Below are 25,345 nucleotides of genomic sequence, written 5' to 3'. Positions count from 1 at the left end.
TAGCTACACGTAGTGCATGCACTGAGCCCATATCGGCCCGTATGCTGGCATCCTACGAGCTCGGGCAACACGCTCGCGACAGCACCAGGCACAGAGGGCAGGGCATCCACAAGGGGCACCCCGGCTCACATCGAAGTACCTGCAGGCCCTTGTGTGCTCCAAAAAGATTGCATTCTGTATGGTGTCAAGCCTTTTGGCTCGGTATCCGGCGTTAACTCGTAGCGATCATTTGTGGTTACATTAGGCTTGGCGCCTTAGCAGTGGCACGTGAGTGCAGCGCTGCAGTTCCTGCCTTTGGCAGTTTGGCACCGGGACAGAAGAACCCCTGACTCCCAGCCCCCAACGTCTGACCACCCTCCAGACCCACCAGCACCACCACTGACTTGACCCGGCTCTCCAGCACCATCGATCCCTGGCACCCACGGGTATCCCGAGCCGTGGCGAGTCATCCTTGGTGTGCCCCTGCCGGAGCCACCGGGAGTTCCCTGGACCACCAGCCCGCCAGTAACCACCGACCTGCCAGCTGCGGTGCCAGCAAGAAGGAGATGGACAGCAGCCCATGTAGGAATGTCTTCATGTCTCTGCAGCTGGGCTTTGGGACGAGAGAGGGCGACCCGGCAGTGACAGGCTTCTCTGCACTCGCTGCACGGTGGGCATCGTGACATGCCAGTGGCCTGTGTAGTGCTGTTAGTGACGTCAGTTTATGCATTCGTATATTGTATTTTATAACATATCAGAGCGCTAAGAAGAAGCATAAAGCAGCACTCAGGTGCTTTTTAAAACACCCAAATGACGAGATATCGAAATAGAACAGACGGTCTGTATCAAGTTGCTATCCCATGCCAGCTGAACTGTCACCTTTATTAAACATAGAGGTTTAAGAGTAGGATGCGGGATTCATGACTGGCAGGAAGTCCTCAGTGCCTCAGGGCCCTCCAAAGATACCAGGATAGCAGCAAGTTATGCGTGCTGTCCTGACACTGGTAGTGCGGTGGCAGGGCGTGCCTGGTACCAGGGTGGAACAGATGCTGCGGTCGGCACATGAGAGGGTGATGGGGCCCGCACTGTTAAGCCTCTACCTGATACCCCTGGTCGCCAACCAATAAAGCAAGAACATTTGCTTGAAAATGCACCATTTGTCCACTCTTTTTTCAAAATTTTCTTGGGGGAGATCCCCCCGGAAACCCCTGTAGATTGTTCTGGCTCGCTTGCAACGCTCGTTCGCCACAGTGCAGTACGCTGATTGATTTACACCTCACCGCTTTCAAATGTCACCAGCAGCCCCTGAAAGTAGAGTCTATTTTTTGCAACCACCTCATCCACGAGCAAGACCACCCCTCCCCCGCCCCTGGGGCTGTCCTTCTCGTCACCACCGCCCACATTTTGACCTCTCCCTGCTGCACCACGAGCAGCTGCTCTGCACCTCATGTAAAGTCGGGCCCTTCTAGACACAATCCGAGAATAGCTCTTGTCTCCATCTTCAGGGATTGTCCTCGAGGAACCCACTCTGGACTATTGCTGTCATCGCTTTTCCGCAATAACCCATTCACTGTTCAGACATGTTATGCCAGGTGCAGTTCTGGGGCCAAGTTGTCTCTGCCTCTCTCTCTGAATGAAAATCCACTTGTTATTGATTATTTGGCAGAAGATCGTCAGGAAAGGTACACACGGCTATCCAGACTTCCTCAGAGCAACTGTGCCTCAGCAAGGCCAGCAGAGCTGAGGCAGAGTCAGTCACTCATAAGGCAGAGCCATAGGTTACGTCTATTGGTGAAATCTGGCAGGACCCCCCTACGGGTAGGCCATCTGCTCTTCTGCACTCCCACTGCAGCAAACTGACACCCTAATTGTGAGAAGGATGAAACTGCCAGTATATGGGCTGCAGATGGAACCAGTCATCTCACCGGTCATCTCATTGTCCCCTGCAGTGCTGAGAAGCTTAGCAGATATACACACTCTGGAAATTCACTCATGATGCAGGTGACTTGAAGTCACTGAGCAGTTTGTGTAGGTCACACTGAAGCTTCATACTGTCAAACACACCCCATGGATAGACCTCAATCATGGCCTGTCCATCTGCTTTCACTCTCAGTCCAGGGGCCCAGCTAGGCACTGTTTGGGACCCTGGCTCTCCCCTGTCACTCAAACGCTTATTTTCTTTACTGGCCTAGCACCAAGAACTGATCTCGCCTCTTGGGTACCGCTTGTGTTCAAGCAGCATTGGAATTCAACAGCATACAGGTGCATCCCATTATGTTGCATCTTTTGCTAGCTTCACCTATCAAGAACAGGATGAAGGAACTTTATTGTACTTGGCTAAGAGCTATTTTGCCATGCTTCCTCCACCCTGGGCAGTGCAAGGCACAAGAGCTAATGGAGCTGTTCTTCTGGCCTGGTGGAGAACACAGGAAACTAGACTGAAAGCTTCCATTTTATGGTTACTGCTTGTGAGAAAGTGGGTTTCTGTTGCAGTAAACCCCCCCTCTTTTTTTTGTTGCCATACTACTGATGCTCTTTGACTTGATGTGCTCTGGGGCCCTGCCAATCAGGACCCCAGGGCCTGTGTTCTTTCCCCAAAACAAAACCCAATTGGCATCTCTGGCCACATGTCAGCCCCTGGTAAATGGTAAGATAGGTAACCAGGGCACTGTGACCAGAGAAGGCCCCTAAGAACTGCAGCACTTATTGTGCCACCCTTAGAGGCCCTGTACCCTGACACACACACACTGCCCTTGCAGGCTGGGTGTCTAGTTGCAGAACCAATCAAAGAGTCGACATGGCAATGTGTGCCATGCCCACAAACCACTGCCCTGGAATACATCAGTCACCCCTCGAGCTGGGTGCCTATGCCAGTGGTGAGGGTACAGGTGCATGAGCCCTGTACCCCTACAGTACCCAGGTCCATTCTGAAAGAAGACGCCCAGCAGCGGAGAATGCAGAGAATGACTGACTTGGCCCCAGCCTTACCGGCCCATCTGCAGTTTCCAGAAATCCTGTGCAAAAAATCATCTTGACCTGCAGCTAGCGACTTCCAGAACCCCTAGGAGGACTCACTCCCTTCAACAAAGACAGGATCTCCTGTGAACAGCAGCCCTGTTCAAAAGAAACTCCGAAAACAGACTCTGAGCCTGCTGAGGACAAAGAAACCCGACGCCTGGAACTACCACTGCACCCGTCGCCTACGGCCCGAGTTCGAGTGGTCCACCGGACCCGGCTAGGTCCCCCAGCGCTCCAGAGTCTGAGTCCACCATGGGTTGACCCTTCCAGGTCTCCCCGACGTCGCCTGCAGCCTCTGCACAGAGACCCCCCAACCGCGAGTGGCCCGGTAAGGTGAAATCCGACCTCAAAAGACACCCCTGCATCCAGTTGCCCTGCGCCCTGGAGAAAATAACCCAAGGCGCACCTACGTCCCTGAGCCCTCCAACTTACCTGCCCAGCTGTTGGTTCCTCTCGGAAGTCTTCCTGGACCGAGCCTGCAGCTGAAAACCAATACCGGAAATCTCCGTTGAAATCAACATGGCACCCGACCTCAAAACAGCACCCTGCACCCGGCTGCCCTAGCGTCGCTGAGGGTGCCCCTTTGGTGCTAACTTGGTCCCCAACTTGCCCTGAGCTTAACCCTAGGAGCTTTGCTCCCACAACCCCGTGGCCTGCTTGCCAGCCGCCACCAACCGGAGCCCCCCCTATCCTCCATAGGATAACATTGGGCCTCAACACTCTGCTCCCGGCCGCCCTAGTGCCACGGGAGGTGCAACAACAGTGCATCACTGACCCTGGGAGACCCCTGAATCTAACCCGACAACCTTAACTCAAAAGACAGATTACTTACCTCGAGACTGATAACTCACTTCTCCTCATAGGATAACATTGACACATTTTCTCCCAAAAAATGTTTACGTGTCGACTTTTGAAAACTAAGAATATTCCTTAAAAGTCTCACAAATAACCTAACCGAATTTTCTCAACTGTTTGCAGAAAAGGTCCCAGTGCTGAACCCAGGTGTCCAGCACTGAGTAAGAAAAGTAACTAAACAGTAACTTACCTGCTAAGCGAATTGCCTCCCATAGGATAACATTGGTGATTCTATGTGAAAAAGTTTCTAAGTGTCAACTTTTGAAATGCAATAATATTCTTTAAAAATCTTTAACCAAAATGCATTTACTCACCTGTTTTCAGGAAATGTCCCAGGGCTGAATCTCGGATCCAGTCCTGTGGTTAGAAAAGTAATCTGAAAAGTATTTAACTGCATTTTACTTAAAAAGCCCATTCAATTGAATGTACTATACCTGCAATGTGTTGCAATCTGCTTTCTTAAACCTGTAATAAAAACCAGTACCAGTTATACTGCAATTCTGAATTGTGTTCAAACAAGACAATTACTACTGCAAAGTATTTATATGCTTAGCTGTACCAGGCTTGCTTGATTCTAGAGATAAAATCATAGTATATTTTTTTATACAAAACAGTTGGCCTAGAGTTCAGTTCTTGAGTGTGTGAGACCATTTGCTGAGTGTGTACATCAAATGCTTTACACTGTCCTCTGATACAGCCTTACTGCTCGACCAAGCTACCACTTTAGAGAGTAAGGCTCTATCTAACTTTAACCTCTGCCAAACCTCTGGAGACTTGTGGACTCTATACACACTGTACCTTACTTTGGTGCAGTATATATAGAGACAGTTTCTTACACTGCTCATTTGGTTACTATACTGGCACCTCTTTGTCATTAACAGAACCTCTAGGCAAGAGGCTTAGTTATCATTTGCGCAGTAGGTCCCAGGTATCAAGTCCAAGATCTGTAAGGGGACCTCAGCACTTCAGGTATGCTGTCTTTTACCATCTGCCAGAGGGCAGCTAGGGCATGAACCGTAATTGCATTAAAGTTCCATGGCACCCTTCCGACATCACTCCTCCAGGCACACAGTCAGGCCAGAACACTGCTTTGCAACTCAGAAGACGATTGTAAGAAGTTATGTTGTCCTGTAAAGTTGGCTCCCTATGCATCAGTGTCACGCTCTCCTGGTTATGTAAATGGCCGTATCATCATACAGGGCATCAAGTCTACCTCCTTGACACAGCGTTAATACTGATTTAATGATCACGTGCCCCTCTTGACCATCAAGTGTCCCTCTTGAGCATCATGTGTCTCTCTTGAGCATCAAGTGTCTTTCTTGAGCATCAAGCGCCCCGCTTGAGCATCAAGTGCCACGCTTGAGCATCAGGTGTCCCTCTTGAGCATCAAGTGCCCCTCTTGAGCAACAAAAGCCCCTCTTGAGCATCAAGCGCCACTCTTGAGCATCAAGTACCCCTCTTGAGCATCAAAAGCCCCTCTTGAGCATCAAGCGCCACTCTTGAGCATCAAGCGCCACTCTTGAGCATCAAGCGCCCCGCATGAGCATCAAGTGCCACTCTTGAGCAACAGGTGCCCCTCTTGAGCATCAAGTGCCCCTCTTGAGCATCAAGCGACCCTCATGAGCATCAAGGGCCACTCTTGAGCATCAAAAGCCCCTCTTGAGCATCAAGTTCCACTCTTGAGCATCAAGTGCCCCTCTTGAGCATCATGAGCCCATCCTGAGCATCAAGTGCCCCTAATGAGCTTCAAGAGCCACTCTTGAGCATCAAGCGCAACTCTTGAGCATCAAGTGCCCCTATTGAGCATCAAGAGCCCCTCTTGAGCATCAAGTGCCACTCTTGATCACCAAGTGCCAGTCTTGAGCATCAAGTGCCCTTTTTGAGCATCAAGTGCCCCTCTTAAGCATCAAATACCACTCTTGAGCATCAAGTGCCAATCTTAAGCATCAAGTGCCACTCTTGAGCATCAAGTGCCCCGAGCATCAAGCGCCACTCTTGAGCATCAAGTGCCCCTCTTGAGCATCAAATACCACTCTTGAGCATCAAGTGCCACTCTTGAACATAACGTGCCCTTTTTGAGCATCAAGTGCCCCTCTTGAGCATCAAATACCACTCTTGAGCATCAATCAAGCACCACTCTTGAGCATCAAGTGCCTCTCTTGAGCATCAAGTGCCCCTCTTGAGCTTCAAGTGTGCCTCTGGAGCATCAATTGCCCCTCTTGAGACTTAAGAGACACTTTTGAGCATCAAGTTCTTCTCTTGAGCAACAAGCGCCACTCTTGAGCATCAAGTGCCCCTCTTGAGCATCAAGTGCCACTTTTTAACATCAAGTGCCACTCTTGAGCTGTTTTTCTTTTAGAAATCAGATTTTAGGTCAGTGCAGCTCGCCAGCTCTTTCATAACAGAACGTCTTTGTTCCTCAAGAGCTCCATTGGAGGTAAGTTTTGAGAAATGTTCTTTCCTTGATTTAACTGTATTTTGCGTTTACAAAAACCTAATGAATGATAAAACATATTGACTTTGATTTTAGGTTTCCTCGCCTTTTTATAACTCACCTACTAGGCAGCGAATGTGCTGGCTGTTGCTAAACGTCTTGTTGGTTTACAGTGAGCTTAGAGTGTGCCTATTGCTTACCTTTAGTTTCCTTTATTGTCACTCTCATTTTGTCGCTGCTACTCACTTCTTATTCTTTAGCTTGTGTGGTTTTCCTTCCATTTTGTGTGTTTGTCCCTTCCCTGGAGCAAGGCTGTTGACACTGTAAGTGCTTGTTAGCAGTTTGATATAAGTGAGTAAAAGCTATTGCTTTTGCTCACATTGATTTTGCTGTAAATGTAAATTATTAGTATTACTAATTACAAATGATACATATGTGACCATAAATATGTGCACATTGGAGAGAGGCCAAGGACTGGATAAGCATGTAATCAGTGCCCCTCCCACAACCACAACTTATCTGAGCACCTTTAAGTGACTCAGCTCACCTGCATCATTCAAACAGCTCAGCCTTTTAGGGAGAAACCTCTTTGCTTTCCGAATACCTATTAAAGTCCAAAACACTAAATTGCACTAAAGCAAAGCACATTTACAAATGTTAACATATTCAAAGTCTTTACCGATGTGAAATATGCAATATATATGCAGTAACATCTTGCTAAAAACCATTGTCAAAGCCAGTGCCTGCTCTAGAGGTGCGACCGGTGCGACCGCACCGGGTGCTGACTCCGGTTGTGGCGTTGTGTTTCAAAGTATATTATGTATGATTTGAAAAGGACTTGCTGCAGCGTTTCTGGCCTCCAGCAATTTTCAGGCAACAATAAAAATGTCAAGATAACTTCAGTGATTAATATTCCTCCTAGAGAGAGAGATGAGGTCTGGCTAGTGGAAGTTTTGACTTGTGGTAATGTAGCGCAGTGGGTTAATACGCCTGCTGTAAAGAACATGTACCATGCAGATCACAAGCTACATATAATGTAAATAGTTCAGTGGGTCAGTGCTTTTGTCTGAGAGATCCTTTTGTTACTTGCAGTTTAAATCCTAACATAGAACAGTGAGCTATTCCGCTTATCATCTCCCAGCTAAAGCACAGACAAACCTATCACAAAAAAGCATGTGCAAAGCAAAGAAGTCTCGATTTTGGAATCTATTGGCTTTGAACAGAGCTGGCTTTAGTGCTGGCAGCACACAGTTGACAATGTGTGTTGGCGCCCCCTAATGACCACCTCTGCCACAGATTCTCTCACTACCACCCCCCCTTTACAGAGCCCCTCAAGTCTCCACAAACACTCTCTCTCAGTCTCAGATGCATTTAATTTGTTTATAGCCCCACCAGTGTAGGGCGTCAGGACACTTTACATAATAATAATAATAATAATAATCCACATTTGTAAAGCGCGAATAATCACCCATAAGGGTCTCTAGGCGCTGGGGGGCGTTGGGAAGATTAAGCAAGCTATTGGCTATTGGGAATCACATGGTGCTGGGCTGACCTGACGCCGGCGCCGGGGATCAAACCGTGATCCCCAGATTCCAGAGTCAGTCGCCCTGGCCGCTGCGCCACACCTCTTCACTAGACAGAGACAGACACAACCAATCATAGGTGTGTAAATTAGTGTATAGGAAATGTTATGTAAGACAGAGGACTACAATGTGTAGGAGTCAGGTCATCCATACTGGTAGTATAGTTCAGTGGTGCAACTAGAGAGACATTTTGCGAGGGGGCTCAGAAACATTTCGGATGCTGGGGGGGGGGGCTAATTCTTCCAGCAATAGGCAAAGTGGAGATGGCGGGTCTCTAAGAAGTGGTGAAAATACAACAATGCCTCATTAACGAGCTAATGGTCTTTTAAAGACCTGTGAAGAACTCCTGTGGGGCTGTGTGTGTGCCCAGGAAGCTGTCTCAGCCGGGCTGCTACACACGGGGGACTGAAGCCCTTTCAGCCCAATGGGCGTTGCGCGCCCGGTACAGTTTAATTGTTCTTACCTGTGCAATGCATCAAATGAAGGGAACACAGAAACCAAGACATCCTGAGCGGCAGAAACCTACGTTATTGAAATAAAATCGAGAAAAAAAACCGGACCCACGCGATGCTGCCGTCCGTCCCTCCACCCAGAGTTGCTGCCGTCCGCCCCTCCACCCAGAGTTGCTGCCGCGTCCGTCACTCAGAGGCGCAAGCCCGCCCACTTCTCTATATAAAGGAAGCAGTCGCGCTCGTGCTTCAGATCTCTCAGCGCTGCAGTTCCAGGGTACTTCCGGAGAGCACTTAGACTTCTACACCGCCCTACAGCTGTTATCTTTCTGCACAGGATTACAAATGGTTGTTCAGATCCACACGAGCCACAGCTTTCGCCTCTCAAGCAAGATGTCGGAGGGCAACCACCACCCGAAAGTGGAAGCGAACATTTTGGTTCTGGGAGCGGAGAACGTGGGGAAATCTGGTGAGTTTCAGAAAGGATCCGAGCGAAGTTTTACTCCTAAGCAGGGTGTGTGCATAGTTCTCCCCCTCTCATCAAACCATTCCTTCCTCAAACAACTCAAAGCTCTCTTCTTGAGTTTGATGTTCCTTTGAGATGTTTTTAACTCCTTTCATATAAATGTTAAATTGTACTCTGCCACTACGAGTAGCTCGTCAGGTTCTGTTTGATTTTTGCGCTGCATTATGGTGCATGTAGTTCTATACTCTAGTTATTAATGCAAGTCACAAAAAGCAAACGGGGGGAAAAGGCATTTTTCTGCTAAACCCATCTGGAAACCTGCTGCATGAGCTACATAGTTCTTTGCTGTCGTTTCCCCTGTCATGTACCCTTGAGTTTGCCCAAAAATGTGTAGTCTGCTTGTTATTAAAGTGCGCTTGTTTCTCTTGTCTCCTTTCAGCTCTCACCGTCCGCTTCCTTACCAGGAGGTTTATTGGAGAGTACGGCGACACCGGTGAGTACTGGGGACTGGTTGCACCCCACCTTTTCAAGCATGCTTTGTGTCTGCCAACATCAGAAGTGTCTGACAGCTCGAACTAAACCCTCTTTCTCTCTCTTTCTCCTTTCTTTAGACTCCATCTACACGCACAATGTGACCGTGGATGGCCGCGAGGTGTGTTTCAGCATCTGGGATTCCGTCTATCCACAGGTGAGATACTCTTCTGATGCATAACTTCTCTGTGTGTGAATTTTAACAACTAGGCTATATTCAAAAACACATTTTTCTCGCTTCTCCCCCTTATATACAATAAATCTCCTGTGTACTATATGTCTGACACATTCAGGCACTTATGGCTTTTTAGCCCAGTGCACTTTGTAATCTGAGCGAGCCCGTATAATTGGAAGATACAAACAACCTCCCCTCATGCAATAGGCTTGCCAAAGTGTACCCTGTGGTATTTGGGCACTTGGCCGCTATGTGACTATGTTTAGTAGTTTGTGTTGTGAGCACGTAAATAACCGCAATGCGGTTACACTGTCAAGTTTAGGCTATTTTTAAACTGCTAGCTGTGTGATAATAGTTAGGAGGAAAGTATTGGAATCAAGAACGTCATTTATTTTTTCAGGGCAAGACTTGTGCATTGCAACAGTGAAAATTCCTTTTTGTACATTTGAGTTGGCAACCCTTTTTGGGATTCTCAGCAGAGAGGCCAGGGAGTGAATGCGGAAGGAGTTAGAACTGAAACCTTGTCTAGGGTATCTGGCAGAGTGTATAGACTACAGAGTCATGATTGTGCTACCAATACAACATCTGAATTCCCCAGAACCATTCACAGATGGTTTATAGACATTAAAAACGTTAAACCTAGGATAAGAAAATGATTCCAGATTTTAATTCCCTGAGCTTTTGTCGTTGAATTAAGGTCTTATTTAGATGGTTGGCCATGCTTTCTATTAGGCATACACTTCCTTTTTTGGCATTTAACAGTTGAGTAATACAGGAATAGCTGTAACCTGTGCCCATGTCACAAGGGTCACTTTCTGCCAGTACTGTTTTTTTCAGCAGCAAGAAGGATTCTGGGGCTTGTAGTTAATCCCCTTGTTCGTTATATCTAGAGTAGCTTACATGCTCCTCCAGTCTTACTGATGTCCGTTCCAATGACGCGAGGGTTCTGGCTATATGTGTCCCTTCTATAGTGTCACGACCACCTCTTGTCTGTTATTTTAATACTAAATATGATTACTGTAGTGTTTGGAAATAGACGCAGGTGACTGAGACGCCATGTTTGCACTATTGTGGACTTCACACTAATTGACTTGGTTGTTGTAAACTAAGACCACATCTCTCAGAATGCTTTAGTTTGTTGGATGAAAGTCCAAACTGAAATCTTGGTGTCGACAGTGACCTGGATATGCTTATATCACCCAGCCGTGCTACTGAATTGCATTTGTGTTTCACTGGATACTTGATTTTCTGTGTCTAATGATTTTATTTGTCTTGATATTGTAGAATCCAAGCGCACAAGGATGTGTGACGGAGGAGCAGCTACGTTGGGCTGATGGCTTCATTCTGGTCTACAGTATCTGTGACCGCTCCAGCTACAATGTGGTCCGCCAGCAGCTGCAGCGGATCCGCCAGCTGAAGAAGCGCAGCGGCGTGGACAAGGCGGCTCCAGTCATCATCGTGGGCAACAAACGAGACCTTCAGGACCACCGCGAAGTGTCCAGCGAAGAGGGCCGTCTTCTTGCCCTCTCCACTGACTCTGGCTTCTTTGAGATCTCTGCTGCCGAGGCCTACCATGGCTCCCTGGTGGTCTTCCACCAGCTGCTGGAATCCGTGCGTGACTCCAGGAACTCCAGCAAGAAGAACGTGGGCTTCAAGGGCATCGTCCGCAGCATGTCGGCCGTCTTTGGCAGGAGGAGAACGGAATGAAATGGAAGAGGACTTGAGCTTGCAGAAATTATCTTGATGATTTTATTTGCAGGAAAATCTAAAATGGCTGGCTTGTAGACTGTAATGGGTTTAAGCCACCTGTAAAGTGTGGCCAGAGTCTGGCCCTGGCACTAGCCTGACGGTCAGCAGCGGCTCCTATGGGCATGGCCGAATCAGTTAAGATGGACTTGTTATCTGCCAAGAGATGTTGCTGTCGGAATACTCTTCCCAGTCTGGGGAGCAAGGCCTTGTCAAGGTGCGCCCGGAGGATCCTGCAGCTTCCTGATTGGAGGGATGTTGACTGCACCGGCCTTCAGTCAAGGAACAAGACTGTAAGAAGTCGACCAGTCCCCTGAGCGAAGGGCTGCACGATTAAAGACAAACAGCCGACATGGCGTAAGACTGTGCTTGTCCTGTCTGGAGCGCAAGCACACGCGTCCCAGTCCTCTGAGGGGTTGGGATATCGGCCATGAGAAGTCCCCCAGCCTATGGGACACTTGAACATTGTCACCTTCTCCTTTCAACGCAACTAGTTCTGTTTTGCTGGGTTGCGAGTGAAAATGTTTGTGAATCTACGTGAGAAGGTGCATTGTGGACTTGTCTTGGCGTCAATGATTAGTCACTTGTGTTGTCTGGTGCCCACACTGTGGACAGTATATTGCACTAAATGGCACCAGTTGTGCTCTTCAGAAAGTGGACATTAATTGCACTATTGTAATTATCTGGTAAACAGAAGTTCGGGGGGGGGGGGGAAAGCTTTTGCTCTAACTTGTATTTCATGACATGTCAGGTCTGTTCTTCATGTGCACTTGTTCCCTACCACTTTCACCCCTGCCCATGGTAACCTCCGCGTGTCCTCTTCCCAACGGCACATGCACTTCACACGCTCCACTGTCTTTACGGCTCTTAAAATTTGGCCAGCTTTATTTGAAACCTAGTTAGCAGCTTGTGTATGTACCATCATTCTATGTTGTGCCTAAAAGGCCACTAAAGTGATGTATATTCGAGGCATTCTTAAACCTCGGCCTAGACCTTTCCAAAGTAAAAGCTTTGTTTAATCCAGATGTGTGCACTGTTTAAAGCTCTCCAAGGAACCAAAGAGTTGTGAGTTTTTGTTCCATTTGCTGTTCCTCGCTTACATTAGCCGATTACATTTGCAATCTTGGACAAGTCACTGTATCTCCCTTGTGAACGTGTCAAAGACTTAGTCAGATATTTCTGAAGGCGCTTACTCGCTGCACTTTGAAAGACCCCATCAGAGCTGGAGATCTGGCGATCAAGGAGGGTTTTTTGAGCCAGGGGAGGCCTTCGTGTGACTGTGGGTTTGGGGTCTGCCAATCACTGAAGGGCTGGGGTTGGCTGTATCTATGGCTTTCTACTGCAGAGCCCAGAAACTGTCCTTTGCTGACTCTTTACCCAGCTCTATGTAAACGCTGTTGGCTTTTAGAAACACTCCCCAGTTCTGTGTACTAAACTGTGCTGTTATTGGCCCCTCGAGCAGCCAATCGGAGGGCCGATCACTTAAGCCCATTTGCCAGCCCCATTAATATTTGTGTAGAGAAACGTGAATGAGTCATGAAAATAATGTATACAAATGATATGTATTTAACTTATTGCAAGGTTTACCTCTTATTGTTTACATCACCCAAAGCCCGTATTTATTCCTGTATTTACACATTTCAAAAGTTTATGAAAATTATTTTTGGAATAAAGTTTATATAAAATATAGTTTTTCCTTCCACATCTTTTCATTTGGGTTTGGCGGTTTGTGACATTAAGAAATACTTTAACAGCAAATGGAGATCTGCTAATTTTCCCTTCTGCATAACACCAAAGCTTGGCGGACAGATGAGCCTTGGACTGTGGAGACACCTGCTGTAAACATGAGGCTGGGGCAGCCAGAGGACAGATGGGGAAAGACCCTGAACTCTAGTCATTGGGGAGGGGAGAGGTGACCACCATAGATGGCGTCATTGATGCCAGCCAGAGTAAAGATGAGGGCAGTGGAAAGACCCTGAGTTCGAGTCATTGGGAGGGGGGGGGGGGGTGGGGGGGCATAGGTGACCATCAGAGATGGCATCATTGATGCCAGCCAGAGTAAAGTTGAGGAAAGACCCTGAACTCGAGTCATTCCTTCTATTTGCACTTGTCACTTTCTTACCCACACTGCTATGCACAGTTATGCTCTGCCCTTCCACAGCCCTCAGAGTGCTATCAAGTGCCTGAAACATGTTGATGCAAAAAGAAAGGTTGGAAAAGTCCCCGAGCCGATGTATTTTGAAAACGTGACCAATGCTCGTTAGCACAAAAACCAAAAGGTTCATGACCCCTTCCAATCCATCAAATGACCATTGTGGAATGCGTCGCGTTGTGCTACAGTGAGGTGTCGCCATCACTACGAGGGCCTCTGACTTGACCCCCTAAAAAGACCGAATTCTTTGTGCGCTGCTTCTAATGGAATCTTTCCACTGTGGGTCATGTCCCCACTTTTGTCAGACAGGTGTCATCTAGGACACCAGCTGGACCTGATTTTGACATTTTCTGGACCTTAACCCTTTAGTGCTCTTTGAGGGCGAGGCATATTAAACATTTCAAATCGATGTGGGCAACCTGCAAATTAATATGGAGATCGAGACATAAGCCAACCTATGGAACAAACGTGAAATTTTAGAAAATATTTCAAAACTACAAAAAGTGTAGTTTTTTTCAACTTTAAGTGAATATGCATTTCACTGTGGTACTTTGCACTTATCACTCCATCGGGTGGCGTTCGTTGGAAGTAAGAGTTTCTAAACATGAACTTATTAACATTCATCAAACGCTGTCCTGATGACAGAGCCATTAGTGAACAAAGATACAAGACAACAGTCGTTTCCACCTTGTATGTGGCCCGCATTACCTTTATATTTGGAGTAAAATTAGTCTATTTAACTATACACAAGGGTGGCTTGTGGTACAACACACAGCTCGATTCCTGAACAGACTGATTTCCAGGTGCTCTCAGGTGTGATTGTCAAGATTAGGGAGACACAGTGAAGTAAAGTCACTGTTTAGGATCACACAATTTGGTCAAGCAGGGAAGCTGGAACTGAACTAAGGTTTCACGTTTACACATTGTGCAATTCAGCCAGTGAATGGATACAGCGTAAGGAATATGCTTTGTGCTTAATTCTGTGAAGGCTAAGTTAGTACACTGCATTAAGGAAACCTGTTTATTACATGGTACATCAAGATGGCACAAGAAGTCTCTCCTTCACCGTGTAATGAAATCCAAGGGCATCCTCTTTGTAATAAAATATCAATTTCTATGTGCACTGTAACCCCCCCGTTACCCAGTACACTCCCAAGGAAGAAGTGTTGCAAGATGAACACTCCCCCAGAAGCTCAGACTTGACTGATGTGCGTCCAGACAGATGGATGGAACTGCCTATAGCTCCACACAGACCACAAATGCACACATTTCACTGACGCATCCGTGCTCCGGCCAAACTGGCAAATCAAACACAGTATGCATAAGTGTCACAAACATTTCGCAATGAGCCCCAATATAAGCAAACAAATTGCCCCAACCAGCCTTTGTCTTAGCGATGAAAAGCAGCTCTGCACACACATACATATATATTACCTACTGGCGGTCGCCAGTAGGTAGTTATAGTTAGGACCACGTTTCCATAGGAAATCCGCAACATTCTATTTTGAATAACTTTGGCGCCGGTTGACGAATCCTCGCGAATTTTCCAAAATAGGTGGGGCGCTACGCTCCGCTCCTACCCTGAAAGTCTCGGGGGGATTCGTCAAGCGGGGGCTGAGATAAAAGGGGGGTCCCAAAACGCGTTTTTCCCATGCATTTTTCCATAGGACCTTTAGACACAGCTACAGCCCGAACGGCTGAACAGAATTACTTGAAATTTGGCAGAGAGGTAGTCCTCAGGTCAAGGAAGTGCCTTTTGTAGGTTTGGTGTAAATCTGTTCAGTAGATTCTGAGAAAATAGCCTTTAAATCAATATATATATCTGAGCCAGCTTACGGTGCGCTTACGGTGCGCTTACCGTACGCGTACGGTGGTGTGCTCGAGCGCGATTCTGATTGGCCCTTAGATCTTAGTAAACATTCGAATCGGTCGAAACCAGGAAGCGGCGGCCGCCATTTTCTCTCTCGTACTCTGACAGGGGGTTGAAAAACCAAGTGCAAAAACATGTAAAGGGGCTGTTTACACAGCTCCCAAGCACCTAGCCATGTCGAGGGAGTCCCCAATGATCCCCCAAGTGAAAAAAGGCAATTTTAATTTTTTCGAAAATTTCGCCGATTACGCTTACCGTCCGCGTACGGTAAGAAATAATAATAAAAAAAAAAATATATCCACATTCTCCCCACCCCGTGTGCAAAAGGTGCCCGAAGTGCACCTTTTGGTGCATGGCTTAATAGAGCTAAACAAAACATATATTTTACCTGTCACAACGATGCTCATCATATGTCCTCCATGTGCGCACGGTGCGCGAAGCGCATCGTGCGTTCATGGCCCATCTAGCGTAACGTGGGCACGCGGTGCGCAAAGCGCACCACGTGCTCACTGTGCGCGCACGGTGCGCGAACGGAACGAACTGCGTTAAGTGGGCGCGCACGCCACAAATGGCGTAAAGTAACTTAGCATTTAAAAAACCGTACAAATTCACTGAAAAAACCATAGGTTTCACACACGTTATAGTTAGGAATTAGCATTTAAAAAACCTTGCAAATTCACTGAAAAAACCATAGGTTTCACACATGTTATAGTTAGCTGGACATTTTACTGATAAAAAACCAATGAAATTCCCCCGTTATAGTTACTGTAGGCAACTATAACTCACGCGACCGTAATCCTCTGCTGATGACATATGTGTCTTTATGAAAAAAAAATATTTGTAATATATGTATAGCTAAAATTTAATGGAAGACGACATGGGCAAATAAGTGTCTAAATACAGTATTAGCATCAGCAGAGGATTACGGTCGCGTGAGTTATAGTTGCCTACAGTAACTATAACAGGGGAATTTCATTGGTTTTTTATCAGTAAAATGTCCAGCTAACTATAACATGTGTGAAACCTATGGTTTTTTCAGTGAATATATATATACACAGAGGTAGCAATACCTTTGCAGGCATCAGAATTATGTTGAATTGACCTCCAAATTTAAATCTTGAGATTTAATGACTTCCTCTGCAAAAAAAAAGATTTTTGAGGTTCTTGGCAGGAATATGTAAATTGAGGTCGTTTTCAGTGATTGACTAGGGGCCATATTTATGACCGGGTTTGCGTCGCTCTTGCACCACACAACGTGGTGCAAGAGTGACACCAATCGTAATTCAGATTTTTAAAGCCACTTTCCATGGCTTTAAGTGGCTTCAAAAATCTGGATTAACACAGCACAAATTATTGCGTTGTTACTCTGCCCTGGGTAGCCGTTCCAAGGGCATTTCATGGGTGTTCCCACGCAACACCCATGGTTTTTGACGCATTCCCAGATTTACAAGACCTTGTAGACCTGGGAATGCTCCAAAAAAGATAGGCCTTCCCAGGTGAGGCGTGACGAGGAGAACTATCTTTATTTCTCCTCGTTACGTCCTCTTTCTGTGGGTGCTGCATTCGCAAGCACACATTGGAAGAGGAAAAAGCCTCTCGGGATTGTTTTTGTGCCCCTTCCTGCACAAAACCAATACTGCCTACGACACAGGCACCCTTGCACCATTGGCCAGACAAGGACAGAAAAGTGCCGTATTGGATAAATGCGGTGCGTTCCTGCCCTTTCCCTGTGACACAGGGCAGTGCAGCAAGGTGACTTGCTGCGCCACAACATTAATAAATATGCCCCTAGGTTTTTGACAGTGTGTGGGAGGGGTTAGAAGACAGAACATGGCACGTGTCAAAGTACAAAAATAGGATACTTTTGTGTAGGAGTTTTTGGTAAGGGGCAGGGCAGGCAAACGGCCGGTGCCCGAAGGGCCTATGCCACACGCCTGCTGTTGGACTGGTTTTTCTCACCTGTAGATCATCTGGCCCCATTTGCCTGGGCAGGCATGGCTGTTTGCATGCGTCCAGAAAGTCTGCTGCACAGCCGCGGCCGGCACAGGTAAACGTAGTGGGCATGGTGGAGGCGGGGTGGGAAGGGGGTGAAAGTCGACAGACGACGGAATAGGTATAATTAAATAAATAAATAATACATATTCCGGTGTCTGTCGGCTTCCCCCCTGCCGTGCCCTGCTTCATCCCACGGCCTTACCACGCTTACCTGTGCCAGCTGATACTGCAGCCTTAGTGTAGTGTATAGAACTCAGTTTGGGGGAGTTCACAGCCTGGCTAGCTCAGTGTCATGTGCAGAAGTACCACAGGGCAATATGAGCAGGCACAGCATGTGGCGTGTCTCCTCCCATCCTGGGACACAGGCAGTGAAGGGGAGGTCCCAGGGAGTAGCACTTCTGTTTTTGTGCTCACAGCACTAGTGCTGCAAGGGGGAGTGGGATGAAGGGGGACTGTGCAGATTACAAGTGAGTGCCCTTTAAGAGGTGTGGCTTTTGTCTTCAGCAGCGGGTTGATGAGTCCCGGGTGCTCGCTGCCACCTTTTTACATTTAAAAAATCTGTGAAAGGCAGTGGCGGCTCCTCCATACGGGCGTTTGGGCGCCGCCCCCCTGCTTTCTCGCAGTGCGAGAAGGCAGAAACATAAATGGTAATAACTACCATTTATGTTTCTGCCTTCTCGCACTGCGAGAAAGCAGAAGTGCCTGATCGGGGGTGGGCGGTCCTGCTTGAGGGCAGGGGGGAGTGGCTTGCCCAGTGTTGTGCATAGGGACTGTTTGGCCGGCCCTGGGGCCGATCAAACAGTCCGTATGCACAACACTGGGCAAGCCACTCCCCCCATGCCCTCGAGCAGCACCGCCCACGGCGCCCACTCTACATAGCGAAAATGGTCCCGGCTGGGGCGCTCTCTACTGCGCCTCAGCGTTGTGATTGGCAGAGCGGAGGGAGGGAGGCTGCCTTTCATTCATGACGACATGACGACGAGAGCTTCAGGACGGCGGGAGCGGCAGTTTGGACGCATCCAGAAGCTGCGGTGTTGCAGGACGGAGCGGGAGTTGGAACGCATCCAGAAGATGTTGCAGGACGAGGATGGTAAGTTTTATAATCTTCTTTCATTTACCCACCCGCCTCCACCCCCCGTGACGACCCCCACCCCCATCATGCCGGCCGTTACTGTGAAGTTATGAATGTACAAAACTATTTTAGGCCCTCCTTAGGCCTAAAATAGTTATGTACATTCATTACTATTTTAGACCCTCCGGTGCCGTATCAATGCCAGTCAGGGCTGGCTTTAGGGCGTTGCGATCGGTGCCACCGCACCGGGTGCTGGAATCCTGGGGGCGCCGTGTTTGAAAGTTTATTATGCCATTAAAGTACCTGCTGCAGCGTTTCTTTCACCCCGCAATTACCAGGCCTCACATAAATGTCAAGATAACTCGTGTGATTAATTATCTTCCTGGAGAGAGAGATCAGCATTTTGTATAGTTGTGGTTTTGACTTAGGTGAAGTTAGTGCAGAGGGTTAATATGCCTGCTGCAGAGAACGTGTACCATGTAGATTACAGATGTAAACAGATCAGCAGGTTACTTGCAATGTATAATTTAAAGTCCTTAGTCCTAATATAGAATAGTGAGGTATTAACTTTCATCCTAGAACTGCATACACGCTGCAAAGTACAGAACATTGATCAATGTTGCAAAAAGGGTTAATTTGGCTAGAAATCGATTCTTATTATTAAAGAAAACTCCCAACTATGCTGTTTCTTTTTCGACTCTGAGTTTGTGCTTCTCCACACCAAGCACTCTTAAACTATGCTGCCTACCAGTATGGATGACATGTGACTCCTACACTTTTAGTCCTTTGGCTTACGTAACATTTCCTACACAGTGATTTACACATGTATGATTGAATGTCTGTGTGTAATATGCGTGTGATGCAAAGTGCTCAGACACCCTGCACTGGTATGAGTGGCGCTATATAACTAATTCAATGCATCTGAGAGAGTGTGGTTATGGAGACTTGGTCACTGTTTTCGCCACCCAATCTTTGGCCCTAATGGAGACCTGAGGTGACATATAGTTCATCTTTCTTTGGCAATAAGGTCAGGCGGCTAACGCCAATGTTCCCTATTCTTTTAAAATAATGCAGTCAGGCTAAATGGATGGTACGGGTGCAAGCAGGAATGAAGCACGATATGGGACAGTTTTAAATGTGTTTAATTATTTCAAGTCTACATATCCTACCTACTTTTATAAATATTCTTGCTTTCTGAAATGTGGTTTAACCTGCATCCTTTGGGCCTTTTTTTTTTGTTCTTCAAAATTTCCTTGGCGTGAGGGTCCTGCAGTTCCCCTTTAGTCAATCAGGCTCGCTATGACACAAAACACATTTAGACCCTTTTTTTACGCCCCACCACTTTCAAATGTCACCAGCCACCACTGGTGAAAGGTATTAACGATAACAATCAAAACGAGCAAAAAGGAAATTCTTGTTTTTTAAAGAGTTACTGTGAAAAAACATTCTTCCTGGACAAAATGACAAAGGGAAGGGAGTGTAACAAAATTAACAGAAAAAAGGGGCGCAATCTAGATGGAGACAAAAGGTGAAGTGAGACGGTAGAGTAGAACAAAGTGACAAAAAGAGGGGAAGGGTAAAATCCAATAAAGGGGGCGAAAGCAGGAAAATAATTCTAGAGGTTCAGAGAGATGGAGAGGGGTGGGAAGAGGATAGGTAGAAGAAGTGATGGAAGAGTGAGTGGAGAGAAGGGTAGAAATAGGTCAAGCTAGAGAGAGTGAAAACTGGAAAGCCAAAGTGGAGATGCAGGAGTCAGGAAGGGGAATGACCGAGGAAGTACGAGAAGAGAGAAAGGCTGGAGAGGCTGTGTAAAGTTTTCTGTTCTGTGACAACAAAGGAAGAATGGATGGTACCACGAATGAGCTAGAGTGCATGTGAGGGACTATACACCCCTCCTTAGTTTAGAGGTTGTTGGCTTCCCTAGAGGCAGTTCAAAATGTAGAGCATAATGAACAGGTGGAGTTTCCTTCATCAAAGGGATGGAATGGTGAAGGAAATTATGGAATGGTGACCACCCGAAGGACCTGCTCTGTAACCCCCCCACCTCAGCTTTAAAAAAGACCTAAAATATCACCTTCCCAACATATATTGAGGTCTTTAATCTCTCCCTTGACCTTGCTTTCTGTTTCCCCTGCATTGCTTACCTTTCAGTTTTTCCTGACTCTCAGTTCACTCTCCCTCTTTACATATCATCCTCTCTTCTTAGCCCTAAATTGTTACACCCATTTCTTATATTATTTATATGTTTAGTACCCGCTAACCACCCAGAATTTTTGCCTGCCTTTTCTTAATATGAGATTTACCCCGCATGTTTTGTTACCCTGAAAAATTGCTAAAGTCATTTTTGCCCCCTTTTAACTTAATGTGAGATGTACTCGCCTGTTTTTGTTTACCCTGAACAACTGCTTTTCTTGATTGCTTCTGTTCATGTAAAGCACTCTGATACCCACGGGTCTAGCCAGTGCTATATAAAACCTTTCAAATACATAAATAAAAATAAATTCCACCAGTCAATCCACCTTTGGTTTTAGTGATGTCGCCTGACATAGGAGAACTTTACATTGCTGACTGCAGCAAGGCAATAAATGAGACACAAGAGAATATAGCACTAGGTGCAGTACAGGACACAAAGGAATTCAAGAGTCAGAGAGAAGGGAGTGGGTCTGTCAAGAGAGAGCATGAATGGGGAAAAAGGGAAGGCTTGCTAGACAGAGACCTAAAAATAAAACACCAAGGAGAGATACATGAGAAGAGGAATCGAGGACAGAAAAGATTAACAAAAAAACAAGCTGTATGCAACCCCAAAGACATCACATGTAGAGACATTCCTGAGTGACAACCAGAGCATGAAGCCTTGTGTATCTCTGATGCCACCTTGGATGCCTTCTGCAGCTTCCCAGGGAGTATGACAGTCACCTGATGGCTGGTGGCAGCTACACAGGATCCGGAGATGACAAAGAAAGTCAGTGGTTCAAGGGTGAGCAGGAACCTCAGAGGCATGAAAGTGAAGAGAGAATGAACTTCAGTCGCCTGAAGGAGTCTCAAGGGCCTAAGCTGAGCAGGAGCTTCAGGGATGACCATAGTAGGCGCCACCGAGAAAAATGACAGTGAGCGGGAACCGTGCGTACCTCTCGGAGACCAGGAGCCTCAGAGAACTGAGGGTGAGCTGAGGCCTGGGGAGAAACAGGACCATCAGGTACACAAGAGTGAACAACTGCTTCAGGGAAATGGAGGTGAGTCGGAGACTCAGGATATAAGCGGAGTAGGGCCCTTGAAGCATGCCTACTCACCCCAGGGTCTTCTGGGGGCACTGGGTAGGATCAGGAGCCTCAGGTCATGAGGGTGAGCCGAGCACCTGGTGAACTAAGGGTAAGCATAGGAATCATCGTCTCTCAGGTAAACGTGGTTGTCAGTGACCGGAGAGTGAGCCGTGGCCTCTGGATAACAGGGAACAAGAGCTACATGGCTTACGGACGAACAGGGACATCAGATGGACTGAACTTCAGAGGCATTTGAGACTGAGCTGGAGTCTTTGGGGACTTCAGTGTGAGTCCGTGCTTTAGGGGACTAAGAATGGAAATGAGCTTAAGAGCTTCAACGCTATTGATGAGAAAGTGTCTCAAAGTCTTATTTATTTATTTGAAAAGTTTTATAAAGCACGAACAAGACCCAAACGGGTATCAGAGCGCTGTACAAAGTAACGAACGTTGGCATGAGGAAACAGCATGAGTACAATACAGTAAAGAGACATATGAAGTACCTGAAACATAAAAAGTACATGTGGGTGCAAGGGGAAGACGAAGTAGCAAGTGATCAACGGTAACAGCCCTACTAGTAGGCGCAGTGAAGTTTTAGCAGAGCACTATGTCAAAAGGACGAGCAGGGTCCCTTGTTTCGTGAGGGTGAACAGAAGCCTCCAGACACGAGGATGCGCCTGGTCCTCTGACTCATGGCCTGGTGGCAGGCAGGGAATTAAGAGATCTTAGGGAGAGCGCAGACCAAAGGACCGAAAGGTGACTGACAAATTCAGCGAGCAAGGTGGAGAAATGTACAGGTCTGAAGGTAAGGTGAGGAGACCTGTGGGTGAGTTGCTGTGGAGTAAAGGTTGTTACAATATTACGCGGCATTAAAGAGTCCTACCATATAATTACTGCTAAACAACTTGCATTGTGTTGTTTCAGCTTCCTTGCCTTTAATTAGTTGTAGGAGCAAATGAGGAATGCAACACAACTGCACAATTCATTTGTTGGTTTGGGTTCCAGGCAGAATATGCCAGAATTGAGTTTTTAACCGTTCAAAGACATAGTAGCCAATTGGAAATTTGGTTTATGAACTTGAAATCAAAGTGCAAGGCAGATTAGCCAATGGGAATTCATATTTCTGAATTCTGAGAACGAAGTGCAAGGCGGAGTAGCCAGTGGGGATTGTAGGAGTCTCATTTGAGGGAAAGGGGGCTGATATGTAGAAATCTATGTCTCTGCCAATTTAATAATATTTCTAAGGTTTTGGATCTGGAAGTTTATGGAAGTGTTTTACTTCCAGGATGATATTTGGAGGATATATATATATTTTTTTCTTGAACTTAAAAACACCCCCACCTTCATAACTGAAGCACATACCTACACCACATAGTGTCTGACTATGAGCTCACCATGAACTCCATGGGAAACACTTTGGCAGGAATGAATGCTGCCGGACAGTAGCTCCCCATGTGTTTTTGGCAGTAATCAGCTTAACCCCCTCCCCCACACCCCCAGACTGGGAAAAGCCATGTGGTGCTGGAATTACCAGCCAAAACAAAACAGGATTTCTCAGATTGTGGGGACTTTTCTACATATATTTACCACCTGCCCTGAGCAGGTGGTAAAGGTGAGCGTGGGGTGTGGCTGGTGTAAGGGGCACAACAGGATCAGTGGTTGCTGGAGAAAGTGTTGCAAGCTCCCCTTGTGGGGTTGGTGGGGTAGTGTGGGTGCCGGGGTGTACTTTAGTGCTCTGCCTGCCCCATAGTCCCCGGTGTAAATTTTCATTCTATAAAATTGAACCTGGTGTTCCTACAACAGGTAATATTTGGGTGTGGGACCACCAAGCCACTGAGGGCCAGCTGGAGTATCCAACCCCCGTCCTCTAACTCCTCTCCGGGCCACCCGCACGGATCGCTTCAGCAGGCTTCTAATTCGGCTCAGTGTTGGACAGGTCTGTCTCGTGCTCTGGGGCAGCTTGAAAGGGCCTGTGTTGGGGTATTTTTTTTTGGTCTTTTGGGCTACGATGAGATAAGTAAATAAAAAACGGTCATACACCGTGGCATAGTAAGGGTACCAAAGGCCCTAAACCAAACATGGAAATTGAGCCCCAGCAACTGGTTTGATATCAAAAACATACATTGATTGTTGCAAAATCCCCCCTCATACTTCTGGAAACCAGTGTCACTGCACTTACTTCTCAACTGATTGCTCCTCTTCTTCTCATACAGTGGCCCTTTTAAGCTGGCCCATCTGGCAGTGTCTGAGTGCCCGACACCCAGTCCAGCATTGATTGCCCTTCATCAGGGAGACCCAACCATATTTAGGACTCACCTATGAGACAGCTTTTAGCTGTATGATGGTGAAAGCAGCTTGTGGACCATACCAAAAACTTATAGTGGACTTACATCCCATCCACTTCCTATGAGTGGTTGGTTTTCTGGTCACTCATTTGTTTGCTTGTTATTGAAAGGGCTTCCTTCCACTTCTGGTGTTTGTCCATCTCCTGGAGCATAGCCCCTTTAACAGTCTTTTAATTGCCTTACTTATAACCTTCCACTGCTCCCTTTTAGGGAACTTCAATTTCTTACGGCATGAGAACTCGTGTATTTTCAAGCTCTCTCCCTCACATGCTGCATCCCCAAAAAGTGATCGCCCCACCCCGCCCCACTCCATGTTACACCCTCATCCCTATCCCAAAGCTTGCCCATTGCTTTCCCACCACCTCCTGGTGATTGATTTAAAAAAAAAAACCTTCTCTGTGCCCAGTCTCAAGCATCTACTAGCTTTTTTAATTTATCAGTCCTGGGGGCGTCTGCCAATTTTGACCTGTACGTTTTCAAAAAATGGTGCCTGTATCCTTTACCATTGGAGTCAAGCTATCCTGGCTGATGAAGGGTGATGCCCTAAAACCGCTCCCAGGATGCATGTTTCCAGTCCAGGGAGGACCTGGCTTGGCAGTTTGGGCTGGACTGTACCCACAAGGAACAGGGTCAAGGCTGATTTGCATATGGCTGGGTCCAAACTGGGGTGGTGCGGTGAGCAAAAGATGATGGATTTAACCCAGATCCTTGTGACTGGGGGTGAATGTGTGCATTGTCCAGCATTCCGTCCATCAATTGTTTCTTTTGCATGTATCCATCTGTAGGCACATGCACACATATATCATCAGAATGAGGTCATCACCAGCAGCAGCTGTGTCAGTATGCCTTTTTTTCCTTCTTTTTTTGCCAGTGCTGTAGAGTATCCTCAAAACTTAAACAAAGTCGAAAGGTCAATAAGGCATGACAAACAGGGTGAGGGCAGAGGTGATTAGACACGACTGGCCTTTAAAGGTAAATCTTTTTTTTAAGTTACATTCCTCTCCCCTGACGCACCACCCGCATCCGGTAGCAGCTGTTACTGCTCTGAACTATAACCTCGCAAAACCTCACATTGAAACATAGCAGTGTTCTGGTTGTTTATTCTTGGCCTCTGAGATCTGAACAGGAACTAGGAGTGTATAACTCAATTTTCTTTTCCAAGATCGAAAATGTATACTCTTTTCTCACACACATAAAATAATACATGTACGAAATTGGGTTATTGGTTGAGGGGGGTGAAACCCTTCTCAAGTAGCAACCATAGTTCTTCTCAGGGTGAAGTCACAAGCAACCTAAATTATCCTGTGGTCAACCTTTGGGTAGCTTGGGACAGAGCTGTCAGGACAATTTCCGAAGCAATGTGTAAAGTATTTGTGCAACACTTTATACAGTAACAGTCAAAATACACCAAAAAAGGA

The 25,345-nt window shown here is 46.8% G+C and overlaps 1 protein-coding gene across 1 annotated transcript; it reads left to right on the top strand.

The window, feature by feature from the left end:
• The first annotated feature begins 8,575 nt into the window (after positions 1-8,575).
• Positions 8,576-12,923, top strand: LOC146772960 (ras-related and estrogen-regulated growth inhibitor-like protein A). The gene is made up of 4 exons (XM_085638007.1): positions 8,576-8,787; positions 9,224-9,277; positions 9,396-9,472; positions 10,775-12,923. Exons 1-4 carry the CDS (start codon positions 8,664-8,666, stop codon positions 11,195-11,197), a joined length of 678 nt encoding a protein of 225 aa, XP_085494133.1. The 5' UTR covers positions 8,576-8,663; the 3' UTR covers positions 11,198-12,923.
• The last annotated feature ends 12,422 nt before the right edge of the window (positions 12,924-25,345 follow it).

This window comes from Triturus cristatus, chromosome 12 (genome assembly GCF_964204655.1).
Source record: "Triturus cristatus chromosome 12, aTriCri1.1, whole genome shotgun sequence".
NCBI lineage: Eukaryota > Metazoa > Chordata > Amphibia > Caudata > Salamandridae > Triturus > Triturus cristatus.
The sequence above is the reverse complement of the archived record's forward strand: the minus strand, read 5'-3'. Positions and strand labels throughout refer to the sequence as shown.

What these genes read in the sequence shown, in the direction of transcription:
- LOC146772960 (XM_085638007.1), top strand. Translation starts at nt 8,664, where the DNA reads ATGGTTGTTCAGATCCACACGAGCCACAGCTTTCGCCTCTCAAGCAAG. An exon ending in GGAGAACGTGGGGAAATCTG is followed by an intron (nt 8,788 to 9,223) that starts GTGAGTTTCAGA and finishes GTCTCCTTTCAG; the next exon opens with CTCTCACCGTCCGCTTCCTT. An exon ending in GGGATTCCGTCTATCCACAG is followed by an intron (nt 9,473 to 10,774) that starts GTGAGATACTCT and finishes TTGATATTGTAG; the next exon opens with AATCCAAGCGCACAAGGATG.